Source organism: Nannospalax galili, unplaced genomic scaffold (assembly GCF_000622305.1).
Source record: "Nannospalax galili isolate Female #2095 unplaced genomic scaffold, S.galili_v1.0 scaffold1311, whole genome shotgun sequence".
In the NCBI taxonomy this organism is placed as follows: Eukaryota; Metazoa; Chordata; class Mammalia; order Rodentia; family Spalacidae; genus Nannospalax; species Nannospalax galili.
In genome coordinates this window covers 556,466-571,084 of record NW_008329527.1, presented here as the reverse complement: position 1 = coordinate 571,084, position 14,619 = coordinate 556,466, and the positions used below count along the sequence as shown (strand labels likewise).

Here is a 14,619-nt window from a genome sequence, read left to right as displayed (position 1 = left end):
TCTATGCCATTATCTTGGGATTCTTCTCCTTCCTGTATGCCTATGATTTGTAAGTTTGGTCTTTTTATGGTGTCACACAATTCCTGCATATCCCATTCTTGTGATTTCTTAAATTTTTCATGATCTTTGCTTGAGTTGTCTAGTTCGTCCACTTTATCTTCTACTCTTGATATTGTTTTCCATTTCACTCATCTTTTTGGTGAGGCTTTCTCTTGTCGTTTTTAATTGGCTTACTAAGTGTTTCACTTCCTTCTTCATTTCAGCCTGAGTATTCTTCAGTATTTCTAGCTCTTTTCTGAATTTATTCAGAAGTTTATCCCTATCTTTCTTCAGTTCTTTGATTTCTTTTTTTGTGTGTTCTTTAAATTCACTGAATTCTTTTATCATGTTTATAATTGTTCTTTTGAGTTCCATGCCCTGTATTATCTCTAGGGGGTTCTCACTGTACTCCTCTAGAGGACTATTGATATTTGGTGGGGATAAGTTATTTTGGTTTTTCATGTTATTATTTTTTCTCTGTGATTTTGATATGTGAATTTCTTTTGTAGTTTCTGATTCTTGCATGAGACTCAAGTCTTTTAGTTTAGGTCTGCTTCTTTTTGTAAACTTTATCTGCCTTTCTGGTTTACTTTTTGGGCATGAAAATCTGGTTTATCTAAGCTTCCAGTTCTCTCTTTGGATTTTATATTGGAGTGGCCAGATTGCTTTTGTCTTCAGGAGTTCCCACAGAGGCCCAAGTCAGATAAGGATCAGATGCCCTCAGTCTTTCTCCTAAGGTCTGTATCCCTCCAGGAAAGATTTTGGCCTCAGGAATTTGGGGGTTGGACTGGCCTGGGAGCCTGGCCCAGGAAAGATGCTGGTCCCGGGCAGCTGGTGGCCGTGACGCTCAGAGATGCAAAGGGAGATGGGGGCAGGAAGAGGCCCCCAAGTGCTCCTGGGGACTGCACTGAGGAACTGGGTTGGTCTGGATGCAAAGTATCAGGAAGTCGAAAGGTCAGCCCCCGTGTCCAGGAAAGAGGCTGGAGGTGGGTTGTGCAGCCCAGGAAAGCAAAGAGAGGTGAGGGCAGGACCAGGCCCAGAGGGCTCCTGGGGACCTCAAGAAGGAACTGGGTCCGTCTGGATGCAAGGGATCAGGAAGCAGTGGTGGCCCCAGGCTGAGAGGTCAGCCCCGGCCTCCAGGAAACAGGCTGGAGCCCTGCAGCCCAGGGAAGCAGATGGAGGTGAGGGCGGTACCAAGCCCAGATGGCTCCTGGGGACCGAGAAGGAACTGGGTTGGTCTGGATGCAAAGGATCAGGAAGCAGTGGTGGTTCCCCCCACGTCTGGGGCACCAAGACAAGGAATGGAACAGGACCCAGGCTAGGAGGAGAGATGGGCGGGGGAGATGGGAGGGTGAATGAGGCTGGGGGAGTCAAGGCTCAGAGAGCAATCGACTTACCCAGAGAGTGGCCAGCAGGTGGTGCAGGCCCAGGGAAGCAGGGGAAGTCATAATTCAATGATTTTTAATAAATTCTCAGAGTTGAGCAACTATCACCAACTTTAGAACATTTCTGTTGTCCCAAGGGATTTCTCGGTAGTGCTTATTACCCTTTCCCAGCCCAGTTTTAGTGTTGTCTCTTATGTATTTACTTTTCCTGGAAATTTACATAAATGAAATCCAACAATATGTCATCTTTTACACTGGCTTCTTTCCCTTGGAATAATGTTTTTGAAGTTCATCTATGGTGTGCAGTGTAGCACGTGTCAGTTCTCTTTTTTAGGTAGTGGGGGTTGAACCTAGAGTCTCAAGCCTGCTTAAACCAATGTTCTACCATTAATCTATATCACCAGCTCTTTTTGCTGCTGCTGTTTTACTTTATTATGAATCAGGGTCTTGCTATGTAGCCCAGGCTGACCTTGAACTCATGATCCTCCTGCCGGTGAAGTGCTGGGATTCTAGATGTGAGCTACCGTGCCCCATTTCTCCTATCCTTTCAGATCTTTTGCACTTTTAAATTATTTATTTATTTATTTTATTTAATTTTAGGCAGGATTTCACCATGTAGCCTGGCTGGTTGGAACTCACTATGTAGACCAGGCTAACCTCGAACTCACAGAGCTCTGCCTACCTCTGCCTCCCAAGTGCTGGGATTAAAGGCATGCACCACCACACCTGACCTACTCATTGGCTTTTTTAGTGCAAATATTTTAAATCTGGATCAGATTCAGTTCATTTTTTTTCTTTTTTTTTTTTTCGGTCTTTTTGAGACAGGGTCTCCCTGTAGCCCCAGCTGTCCTGGAACTCACTATGTAGACCAGACTGGCCTTGAACTCACAGAGATCTGCCTGCCTCTGCCTCCCAAGTGCTGGGATTAAAGGCATGCATCACCACGCCTGGCTTTTCTTTTTTTTAATATTTTATTTATTTTTATTTCATGTGTATGCATGCATTGCCTGCATGAAGGTTAAGTGCGCCTGTGTTGTGCAATGCCCACGGAAGACAGAAGAGGCTATCGGATCCCCTGGAACTGGAGTTACAGATAGACATTAGCTGCCATGTGGGTGCTGGGATTTGAACCCGGGTCTTCTGCAAGAACAGTCAGTGTTCCCAACCCCTGAGCCATCTCTCCAGCCCCTATTTTTTTCTTTTACTGGGTCATATTTGGGAACTCTTTGACTAACCTAAGGATATGAAGATTTTTCTCCTACTTTTTTCTTCAAAAAATGTAGGTTTTGCTCTTCTATTTACCTCTGTGATCCATTTTGAATTAATTTGCCCATGGATCTCTGATTGCTCAAGCCCACTTGTTAAAAGTTCTATCTGTTTCTATATGAGTTTTCCTAAATTATATGTTAAAATACTTACTCTGCTCTGTCCTTGACTTTCCTCCTTCAGGGTTTCCATTTATGGATTTAATGATTCGCCTTGGTTTTTTCCTGATTATCACTTTCTCCCTGATCCTTATTTGACTCTGTTTCCCCATCTCGTTTCAGTCACCTTTCTTACTCTTACCCTATTTCTACATAGAGCCCTCCTCGAATTGTCCACAAAGTTTAAATATCTCCCTGAGACTTCTCATGTTGCATTTCTCTGGTGTTTTTGTTTTTTCTTCTGTCTGTTTTCTAAGTTCTATCAGCTCACATTTCCTCCTCTGTGCCTTCCCTTCCTTCAGGGAGTGTATTTTTGCTGGCACTTTCTGAGATCTGCTCCCATCAAGCTGTGCTTCCCACTGTGAGTCTAGGTAGCCACTTCCTCCCAGGTGCCCAGTGCTTCTGTGGAAGCCGACCGTCCGTTGCTTTTGGCAGTCTCTATGTGTATTTCAAGCCTACAGATTAGATCTGTCTCCTCATTTGTTGGAAATGGACTTGTTTTTCCTTCTTATTGCTTTTGTAAGCGCTCCAAGAACAGAAGAAGAAAGTTGCCATCTTGGATCCCAGGCACCTACTAAGAACCAGGGTCATGGATCTCTGCTTATTTATCCTATTGCCCATTCATTCAAGTATCTGAGTCGAGTGTCTCTCAGCAATCCTGGAAGAGTCTAAAATGTTTTCTCTTTGCAAATTATTTCTTCTTCTTTTTCTCTTATGCTTCATTCTAGAACTCACGCTATCCTTCTTATTCTCCCCCCACCCGTATTCTCAAATCTCATATTTTTTATCCTGCTAGGCTGCATTGGGAGACGTCTCTATCTTCTGTGGCCTGAGGTAACCATTCTGTTTTAAATGGCTTGGCAGCATCCCCTTCCCCCACTGTTTTCTTCTCCCTGGCACTTTGACATTCCACACACTGTATTGTGCATGTTGGGCTTGTCCTTTCGGCCCTCATTATTTTTCTTTTTAATGTGTGACACAAATGATAAATTATAGTTATTCAGCAAATAAGCATCAACAGTCAACATCAGTTCAAAGCCAACCACCAGCCCCTGGGACTGAGAAATAGCTGTGTGGTTTCCTCCATTGAGGTGCTTAGCAGAGCCCTCACTGTTTTTCAATTACTAAAGTAAATGTTTGATTCAAGGGTAACATACCTATGGAAAGTTACACAAACCATAGCATGAGGTTCAGTGACTAATCTTGAAGCAAACATATGGATGATCACACTCAGATCATAAGGTAGAATACTATATGCTAGGGGACCTGTGCCTCTTACCCTCACCCCCACCAAGGGGAATCATTCTACTAACCTCCGTCTCATCTTTTCTGCTTTTTATTTAAAAGTTATATGTATTCCTTTTTTTCATCTGCCTTCTTTGCTCATCAGTTTATTTGTGAAATGTATTCATAGATCTAGAGAGTATTGGGTATAGCTCATTCACTCTCACTGCTGTGTAATATTCCATTGTATGAATATAGTCAACTATGTGTATCCATAGACATCTTCAGATTTAACTAACCAGAGATCAAAAGTACTAAAAGGCTGGAGTGGTTGAGTACTTGTTATGTAAGCAGGAGGACTGGAGTTGGGATCCTAGCACCCACATAAGAAGCCAGCGTCTTGTATATGCCTATAACCTCAGCACCAAGTGGGGTAGAGACAGGAGGATTGCTGGGACTTGCTGGCTTCTAGCCTCGCCAAATAACATGAGCTCCATCCAGGTTTTGGGAGAGACCCTGCTTCAAAGAAGTAGGTGGTGAAAAGGACACCTCACACCCTCCTCTGTCCCCCCCACCGTGCACAGGCACACACACTTGAACACACATATATGTACCACATTCACACATAGACACAGACACACACAGACACATATACACACACTACACACATCAAACAAACTTGCATCTGTGCTGAACATATGCTGACCATTTTTCTTTGCATTATCCCCTAAATAATGCAATATAGCAGTATAACAACTTTGCTTAGCATTTGCTCTGCTTTAGGTCTAATAAACCATCTAGAAATGATCTCATCATAAGGGATATGTGGGTAAGTTGCATACAAATGCTATATGTTTTATATAGAGGACTTGAGCATCTGTGAGTTTTGGTAACAGACTATCTTGGAGCCAATTCCATGACCATATGGAGGGATGGTTGATTACCATTATTAATTTATCCCTTCTACTGTAGAGAGCTACTTTAGCTGTATCTAACTTTGGGCTATTCTAATTAGAACTGCTGTGAACCTTTTTCTACACATCTCATAGAAATGTCATCTATGCCTTCCTGTGGAGTGTTTACAGAGGAGTTGGAATTATTGGGTTAGGGAATGTGTGTATTGTTTCTAAACTGCTCATTTTCTCTTGATTTTGTGGGAATTCTTTGAAGTTTGGCTCAAGTTTCATTCTCCAGGAAGGATTGTCTATTGCTTTCTCTAGTGACCTGGGTCATGGCAAACCAGGGACAACTTTTAAATTGTTTGCTTGGCATTCTTGAAACTTCACTGGTAGGTAGAATGCTGAAGATTTTCTTCCCCTCTACCTAGAGCCACAATGGAGACAGGCAGGCAGCCTCACTGGCCCCTTCTGGGCTATCTTTTATTCACCCTCACCCCTGAGAGGAGAGTCTTTAGAGTACTAGATTTGAATCCTAGGATGGACATTTACATAGTCTCAGAAACTGGGTGGCCTAAAACAATAGGTCTGGGGCTGCGTGTAGTGGTACATGCCTTCAGTTGCTGCACTCAGGAGGCAGAGGCAGGCAGATCTCTGGGAGATCAAGGCCAGGCTGTTCTACACATACACAGACAGTTCCAAGCAAGCTGAGGCTACAAGGAGACTCTCTCAAAAACAAAACAAAACAAAATGAAAATAGATCTGGAACTGACAAGTTGGCTAAGTAGGTAAAAGTACTTGCCATATAAGCCTGAAGACCTGAGTTTGATCCCTAGAACCTACAAGGTGGAAGGAGAGAACTGACTCCTGAAAGTTGGCCTCTAACCTCCACACAAATGCTGTGGCATTTACACACCTGCACACACACACACACACACACACACACACCATACACACACATATACATGTAATAAATAAATTTTAATAGTTTTAAATAAAACAATAGGTCTGTTGGGTGGAAGTTGGAAGTGAGGCGTGAGGGTGGATTCTCTGGGAAGGCACTGAGGGCAACCTTGGTATTCCTTATCTGGCAGATGCATCATTCCATTCTTTGCCTCTGGCTCCAAGGTATTCTCTCTGTAGCACTGGGTGTTCACATGGATGCCATCTTTCTGCCTCTGTTCATATTGGCTTAAGGGCTTACCCTACTCCACAGTGACCTCATCTTGACTAGTTACATCTTCAGAGCTACCCTGTTTCTATGTTAGGTCACATATTGAGGTTGTGGGTTAGGACCTCAACATAGCTTTTGGAGGACACAGTTCAGCCCATAACACATGGAACATCCTGCTAGACTGCCCATGCTGGGCAGCACCCAGCTTCCTCTCTTGCCCCTTATGTCCTGCAGTTGCCAAAGAAGATGCATAGGTTTTCCAAGGTCTGCCAAAAGTAAGCTCTCAGTTCCATTGGCCTCAGGCATTCTGCTGCTTAAACATTTGGGGCTTTTGCGAATTTGTTTCTTTGAGGCCAACACAGCAGTGCACTATAGGAATCTTTATGCTTCAACTACCAACTCCCCTCATTTCTTGAGGTGCTGGAGATGGAACCTAGGGCCTTGTTCAGGATAGAAAAATACTTACCTCAGAGTAGAAATACTACCGAGCTACATCCCAATCATTGTTTCAGTAAAGAACACTGCCAGGGCCAGCTTAGTCAGCCAGTCCCATCATGGTTTACTCTCCTCGCCCCTGTTCTCTGCACTCCCTGGACTTAAGACCCTCTCCTCCTCAACCTCTCAGATCACCCAGAAGGGATACTGTACCTTGGGCATGTCCTTGGTCTACACATCTCACCTGAGGCTCCAGTAATGGATCCTGGTACCAGAAGCCTGGGTTATTATTTCCTGGCAGAGCTACCTCAGGAAAACTGCTTCCCATGGCTAGCCTGGATTTTCCTACCTGTAAACCAGGGACTTTGAAAGGCCATGTGACACACTAAGCTTGATAGATGCCCGATAGGAGTCAATTGTGTTCATCCAAGCATTCACTTTGGACTCGGGCTGGAGGGTCCAGTTAACATGGTTAGCAGATTACATCCTTGAGGAAAGAGGTAGCCTAAGGGTAATCCTTTAGGAGAACACAGTAAGAGGGGTCTTCCATGATCCCTCAGACATCCCCCTCTGTCCTGTGTCTCTGTGTCTCAGGGAACATCTACCATTATGTGCCCTGGTACAACACAAAGCCTGTGGTAGCCATCACCTCCAACTGGGAGGACGTCAACTTCCGAATGAACTGCCTCAACCTCCTCCACATCACACGGGATCGCCTGGTGAGTGTGCACAAAGGAGCCAGGCAGGAAGGGTGCAGTGGATGAGAGGTTCAGGAAGCCACATTGCAGTTCTAGGAAGACCAGTCACACCATGCATTCATGTACTCCACACTGTTGCTGTTGAACCCCCACACCATTGAGAAGTGGGGATTCACTTCTCTGTGTCTGTATACCCAGATACAGCACTGAAGACATAAGATGAATAAACACAGACTTGTCCTTACAGGTTGGGGGAGTAAGATGTGCACGTTACTGCGCAATGAAACTGGATTTCATTAGGTTGCCGTAGAAATACAGGTGCCAAGAGATTTAGGATCAGAGGGATGGGGATAGGGGAATGAAGAGAGCAGTCAGGTGATGGCATGGCAAGAGAGATTTGAAGAATTCATAGGAGTCTGTGGGAGATGAAAGGACAAAAGTAACAATAAGCACAAAGTCATGGTGATTTTCCAGATTTTTTAAAAAATTAAATTATTTTTATGTGAATGAGTGTTTTGCTGCATGTATGTAAGTACACCATGTGTGTGCAATACCGGTGGAGGCCAGAAGAAGGCACTGGATCATCCCCCAGAACTGGAGTTACCATTGATTGTTAGATGCCACGTGGGTACTGGGAACTGAACCCAGGTCCTCTGTAAAAGCAAGTGCTTTTAACCTCTGAGCCATCTCTCCAGCCATGATGTGCCAGTTTTTGAAGGTGTAAAAGGAGCTGGAAACATGGATGTACCATGCAAATTGGAGAGGCTGGGAAGGGTTGCATCACAGTGTTAGGTACTTGTCATGGAGCACTTATATATGGTACCTCCACTTTAAACATGACTTTCTCATATCTGCAGCTCAGGGGTTGGGACTCCACACTGCTTGATCCCCCTACCACCCATTTCTTCTGTTGGGTAGCAGGAGGTAAGGAGGAAGAGTGTCTTAGTTTTGCAAGGGCGTGTGACAGCCTTGATTGATAATCACCAGGTTACCTCTCAAAGATCTCCAGGTCCTGGCTAAAACCATCTTGGGCCCATCAGCCTTTCAGCCTGTCCCAGAAGAGTTCCATGCTGAAGCCAGCTCTCTCCCTTTCTTTCCCACTGGGCAGAAAGCCAACCTGGACACCCTAAAGTCCATACGAAATCCGAGGGACCCAGCACTACTCCAACAGTGGAAGAAGCTGCTGACAGAGTTGACAGAGGACTGCCAGTAGGAGTGGGGCACCCTGGCTGGGGATGGGCCTGGGATGAGCTAGGTCAGGCTTATAAGAGAAGCTGAAGGCTCTGAGTAGCACTTAGTGAACCTTCCCCTATAGGAAGTATGAGCTCTGCTCAAACCTTCCCCAAGGTGAACTCAGACACAGCTGCTTCTCCTTCCCACATAATCTGAAAACAGCCCTGAGCTCCTGCCTAGCACAGACTCTGTTGCCCCTCATGCACGCCCAATGTCCCTAGTATACCAGCAGCACCCAACCACCTAGACCAGCTCACACTATCCCAGGTCCACGCCTCTCCTCATTTGCTCCTCCCATCTAATTTACCTTCCTCTGGACTCTGCTTGTTCCAGGGGACTCATGGGAAAGCCTCTCTCTTACACCAGACAAAGGTTTGGTTAGTCCCCTCCTTGACAAACACCTCCCTTCCCACAAGAGGTCCTTGAACACCAGCCTGGCACACTGCAGGGCTGGAAGAGAGAGGGCTGGGTGAGAGCCCGAATGAGGCCCACAGTAAGCTAGCTTCATAAGGCAAGGTGGGCAGGATTCCTCAGGCCAGACCAAACTTGGTTGGGGCAGGGGCTCCAGGCTAGAAAGGACACTTAAGACCTGCAGAGGACCAGAGGTAGACATGGAGACAGAACGGTGGTCTAACCCCTATTCCCTTGTCCTGGCCACAGGTGCCCTCTGCCTTGTATGACCGATCAGCCCAAAGCCACCCAGTTGGACAAGAAAAAGTGGAAACTCCGCAGTCTCCTCCTACAGGAACTAGCACAACAGGCCAAGGAAGCTCAGCCCAGAAACATAGTGGCCACAGTGGAGGGATGGCTACATCGCCTCAATGCTGTGCTCCCTGAGGTGGGCACTGCACACACTGGCCAGGCAGCAGGGCTGGGAGGTGGTCACATAGATCCTGATGTTCTTCTACCTCAATAGCCCCAGGAAAGCCTCCCTGATGTGATGATCTGGCTGATGGCTAAGGAGCAGAGAGTGGCCTATGCTCGGGTGCCCGCCCACACGGTCTTATTCTCCCCAGGGGGAGCCCAGCACTCCGGCAAGTTCTGTGGGAAGATTCAGAACCTCCTCTTTCAGGTGGGGAAGCAGGAATCCTCAGGGTTCTCTCTAGGGTTTCAGGACAGCCCCAGGTTGCCTCCCCAAGGGCGCCCACTTGCTCTTTCCCTAGCCCCTGCATTATGTAGACCGGGGCTCAAACAGTCCCCAGAGGAAAGTAGGGGCCTGTGTTTTTTGGTATCTGGACTGCTGCCAAGCCTACATCCCTGATAAATGCTTTTCAAATCCATCTCCTCCATCACCCTCACAGCTACCACGTAATCTAGTCCCTTGTCATTTCTCCTGTGAACCATGACTTGGGTGACCTCCAGAATATTCACTGCCTGTAAGGTTTGGGTACCAGCCTCTCATGTCAGAAGCCAGCTGTAACACAAGACTGACTGAAACCCTGAGCACCCAGCCCTGATGACGGCCTTCTCCTTTGGGGAGGAAGAGAGTCCTCAGAGACCCTCCACATGGCTCCCTATTGCCTCCTAGAGAAGGTGCAGCCTCCTTGGTCTGCCCTTGCCACCCATATCAATCCTGTCAGCAGACAGGCTACTCTGGGCCTCCCAGATTCCAAATGTGCCTGCTCTTTGCCCTTTCCACCATCATGCAAGGCCCAGGCCACTGTGGCTTGAATCTGGCTCTACTACTCACTGCTTGTGTGACCTAGACCAACTCCTGACCCTCAGTTTGCTACTCAGTCTAGTGGGCCTGGTGACACCGTTACCATGGGATATGAGGATCAAGGCACTTAGCAAAGTACTGTCACAAAATGGGCAAGCAGGCAGCAAAAGATATATCACCACTGTTAGTACTTTGGTGCCCCAGGCAGCCTCACCCATCTCTCCCACCCCACTCCTTTTCTGTGTAATCATTTGCCTGTCATCTCCCACTCTAAATAATGGGACAAAACTCTCTTCAGTGCGGGGGATCAATGCAGGGTTTTATGCTATTGTAGACTTTTTGACTCCAGCACCTAGTTTGGTGTGAGGGTCCCTGTGGAGAAGGGGCTGGCATGACCCATTCTGGGGGGAAGTGGCTCCTCCTTCCTTGGGGACTGGCACCCCAATGGGACTGACCTGCCTCTGACTCAGTACCCAGAAGGTGAAGGGCAGAAGGACACACTCCCAGCCCACCTCCGAATCTGCATGTGGCTCGGCAATGTCACAGACAGCAAGGATCTACAGCTGCTCCAGCAGGGCAACATGGTGGTGTATGCGGAGACGGTGAGTGGTGGCCAGTTGCCTGTGGAGGGTGGAAGGTCAGCCAGGCCAGACCCAAGCCAGGGAAGAATACAGTTCAGGGAAGGATGGTAAAGTGGCAATAGCTTATCCCCAAAGATGGAAGAAGATTCACTGACCAAATCTGAGAACTCTAAGAGGGTCTGAGAGGTCCACTGACTAAAGCCACCTCAGATGCTGGCTGCTTGGTGTCCCTGCTTACAGCCATAGGCATTTAGTAACAAAAGCAGGTCCTCTGGGACCTGCCCACACAGTCCCTGGTGGAGGTTTATTAAGAGCTTTCTCCCAGCTTGTTCAGGACATGTAAAGAGATCAAGGCACCAATTGTATAGGGCCTCTTTTGCCACCAAAAGAGGACCCCTGTGAACCCTGGCTGGTCTTTCAGGCCAGATTGGTGGTCCTAGTGTTGTGGGGAGGCTGGGAAGGGTAAAGGAATAGGAGATGAGATGAGGCATCTGCCCAGAGAACCACCACCTGGGGTACAGGGGGAACATTCAGGAACACTGCTCTGCAGAGGGCAGGGGTGACCTTTGCTCCCTGAGGTGCAGACACCACCCAGGAACAACTTTGACAGCGGAAGGCAAAGCTTTGAGTGTCAGACTATTAATGTGACTTTTCCTGGGGAGCCATCAATGGATATCTATTTACTGCAGATAGGAGATAGGCCAAAGAAACAACTCCCCTCAAGTCCATCTTGGTGAACCAATAAGTTTAATTGGGGTTACTAACAGGAGCATGGGCAATATATAGGCAGCCACACCACTGAAAAGTCTTCCTCCCAGCAAGTGTTAACAGCTTATGTATCCTTGGGGAGGAGAGGAGCCACTCATATGCTCCAAATGAGGGAATAGGTGGCCCTATCTAGTGAAGGTCTCCTGTGGATCATCACATCTGAGTTCAAGACAGCAATGACTATGTCAGGTCTGGAAACAGTATTCCACCTCACAGGCCCTTTAGGTCACTCACTGAATTAAAACATTTTTGCAGTTGGTTGGCACATGTACTTGGGAGGCTTAAGCAGGAAGATTGTTGAGAGTTCAAGACTAGCCTGGGCCACAAAAAAAGTACCAGACCAGCTAGGGCTATTTTTTTTAATGCATTTAAGGGGGCTGGAAAGAAGGCTCAGTTAGTTAAGAGCACTGGCTGCTCTTGCAGAAGACCTGGGTTCAGTTCCCAGCATCCACATGGTGGCTAACAACCATCTATAAATCCAGTTTCAGGGGATCTGATGCCCTCTTCTGACATCCACAGGCATTGAATGACACAGGTGCACTTACATACATGTAGGCAATACATTGATACACATAAAATAAAAATAATAAATAAAATATTTTAAAATTTTAAAAGTGAGCCGGGCATAGTGGCACATGCCTTTAATCCCAGAACTCAGGAGGGCTTCAGATTCCCCTGGAACTGAGGTTAAGGACGGTTCGTAGCCACCATGTGGGTATTGGGAATTGAACTTGGGTCCTCTGCAAGAGCAGTTAGTACTCTTTTAACTGCTGAGCCATCTCTCCAACCCCGGAAAGGGTTTATTTTATTTTCCATCTCCCAGGTCAGTTCATCACTAAGGGAAGTCAGGGATCAAATCTAGAGGCAGGAACTGACACATAGACCATGGAGGAACACTATTTACTAGCTTGCTCTCCTGGCCTGTGCTCAGTCTGCTTATACAACACAGGACCACCTGCCCAGGGGTGACACTGCCCACAATGGACTGGGCTCTCCTACATTACTCAGAAATCAAGAAAATGCCCCCCAAACATGGCCCCAAGCCAATCCAATGGAGGAAGTTCCTCAGTTGAGGTTCCTTCTACCCAGGTGTGTCAAGTTGACAACTGAAGCTATCCAGCACACTAGGCCTATTTATTTATTTATTTATTCATTCATTCATTCATTCATTTTTGAGACAGGGTCTCCCTGTAGCTCCAGCTGGCCTGTTACTAAGTAGACCAGGCTGGCTTTAAACTCATAGAGACCCACCTGTCTCTGCTTCCTGAGAATTGAGGTTAAAGGCCTGTGCCACCATTCCTGGCCTTTAGGCCATTTTATGTAAAGGAGCATGGATTTGGGCATCCCAGGGTGGCCTGGAACCAAAATCTCTGAAGATTCCAAGGGACAATTCTGTCCAGTCAGCCCTGTGTAAGTCAGAGGTAAAGAAAGGATATAGGGGATTATAGAAGAAAAGGCCTGGGGATAGCACAGAGGGGTAAGTGAGTAGTAGGGCTGGATTCCTCAGGTCTTCAGTGACCAGGGCATATGCAGGTCACATTGAAGATTCTGGCTTTAACATGGGCATCATCCTACTCTGCTAGCTGATCAACCTATGGTGGCAATGACCCCTAATTGTCACTCTCCTAAGGACAGTGGGGATGTGGCCCTGTCTTACCTGGCTACTTCATTTCTACAGTGAAGGACAGGGTCCCCAACTTCCCCAAAACCATGTGGTGGAGGAAGTAGAGGCACTGACTGACCTCTCCTCTCCCAGTATGAGAATCAGGCCAAATACAAAGATGAGTGGGGACAGCAGGGATTGCATCACTGCCCCAACTTCTCAGATGTCATGGGACGCAAGGCTCTTCCTAAGTCGGATTTCAGGGCTCCCCCAGGATGGCACTGGCAGGACAACTGGATAGTGGAGCCTCAGCGGCGGTAAGGACAGAGGTGCAGGCCCTGAGCCAGTATGTACCCGGCATGACCTACTACTATGTGACTTCTTATTTATCATCTGGGAGGGCTAGTCAGTGGTAACCTAAAGAGGCGGACCCAAAGTCACTGAGTTTAGTCTCTAGTTTAGTCTCTGTCAGTGGGAATACACAAGACTGACAGCCCTGCCTGCCACCTATCTGGATGCCAGGCCCTGCCTTGCCCAAAGGAAGTGGGATATCATATAAGGAAATGCTTGGTCAGCAGAGAATGACCCCTAAAGGTTCATAGAGATGTGGGAACTTGGGGTCTCACTGCCCCCAGACTCCTCCTGGATATAGACATCAACAAGAGCAAGGTGCTGGAGGAGGTGTACGAGAACCAGAGCCGAGATGCCAAAGGCCCCTGGGTGCCTGCAGCCATCCCCAACACGAATGTGGTGAGTATCTCCAACTGTCTTGGGACAGTGGGCAAGCCAACCAGATGAGGGACCTTGGAAGCTGGTGTGACCCAGCAGAAAGAGATCTATGTCTGAGCGCTGTTCTATACATCCTGTGGGACCCAGATGAGCACTTCAACCCCAAAGGATCCTGTCCTCCTGGCACTGCTGAAGGGGTTGTACCCAAGGATAGCAAGTTGAAGATACCTTCAATAAGATGTCAGAAAGAACCAGACATTGTGGTACCCACCTGCAGTCCAGCTACAAGGCTGACTGAAACCAAGAAGTTTGAGTTTGAACTTGAGTTCAGTCCCCAGTACCCACACAAAAATCCAGGCAAGGTGCTATGTGCTTATAATCCCAGTACTGGGGAAACAGAAATAGTCAGATCCCTAGGGCTACTGGCCAGGAAGCCTAGTCTAAATTGGTGAGCCCCAGATCCCAGTAAAAGACCATGTCTCAAAAACTAAGGTAATTGGGCTCAGGAGGAATGAAGTTGACCTCTGGCTTCCACATACATGTGCACACATGTAGACACACACCCTCCACACATGTGCACCCCTACACATATGAATGTTCTGTGATGATAGAAATGTTCTGTCATCTTTATTACTGTGTGGCTCTTGAGCAATGGAAATGCGGTGCTAAGGTGAACTAGACTTTGAATTTTGTTCCATTTTAATTGAGGTATCCCAGAGGCTGCTGATCCCAGAGTGGTACAATTCAAGTCTAACCTGTCTCCAGTGCAT

At 47.1% G+C, this 14,619-nt stretch overlaps 1 protein-coding gene across 1 annotated transcript in view; it reads left to right on the top strand.

The window, feature by feature from the left end:
• Window positions 1-14,619, top strand: part of Fer1l5 (fer-1 like family member 5) — a 76,788-nt gene that overhangs the window by 46,293 nt on the left and 15,876 nt on the right. Inside the window, exons 20-26 of the mRNA XM_017799376.2 lie at window positions 7,172-7,296; window positions 8,384-8,484; window positions 9,169-9,346; window positions 9,425-9,580; window positions 10,639-10,770; window positions 13,274-13,437; window positions 13,756-13,870. Coding sequence (XP_017654865.1) covers window positions 7,172-7,296; window positions 8,384-8,484; window positions 9,169-9,346; window positions 9,425-9,580; window positions 10,639-10,770; window positions 13,274-13,437; window positions 13,756-13,870 — 971 coding nt within the window. The remainder of the gene's footprint in view (window positions 1-7,171; window positions 7,297-8,383; window positions 8,485-9,168; window positions 9,347-9,424; window positions 9,581-10,638; window positions 10,771-13,273; window positions 13,438-13,755; window positions 13,871-14,619) is intronic.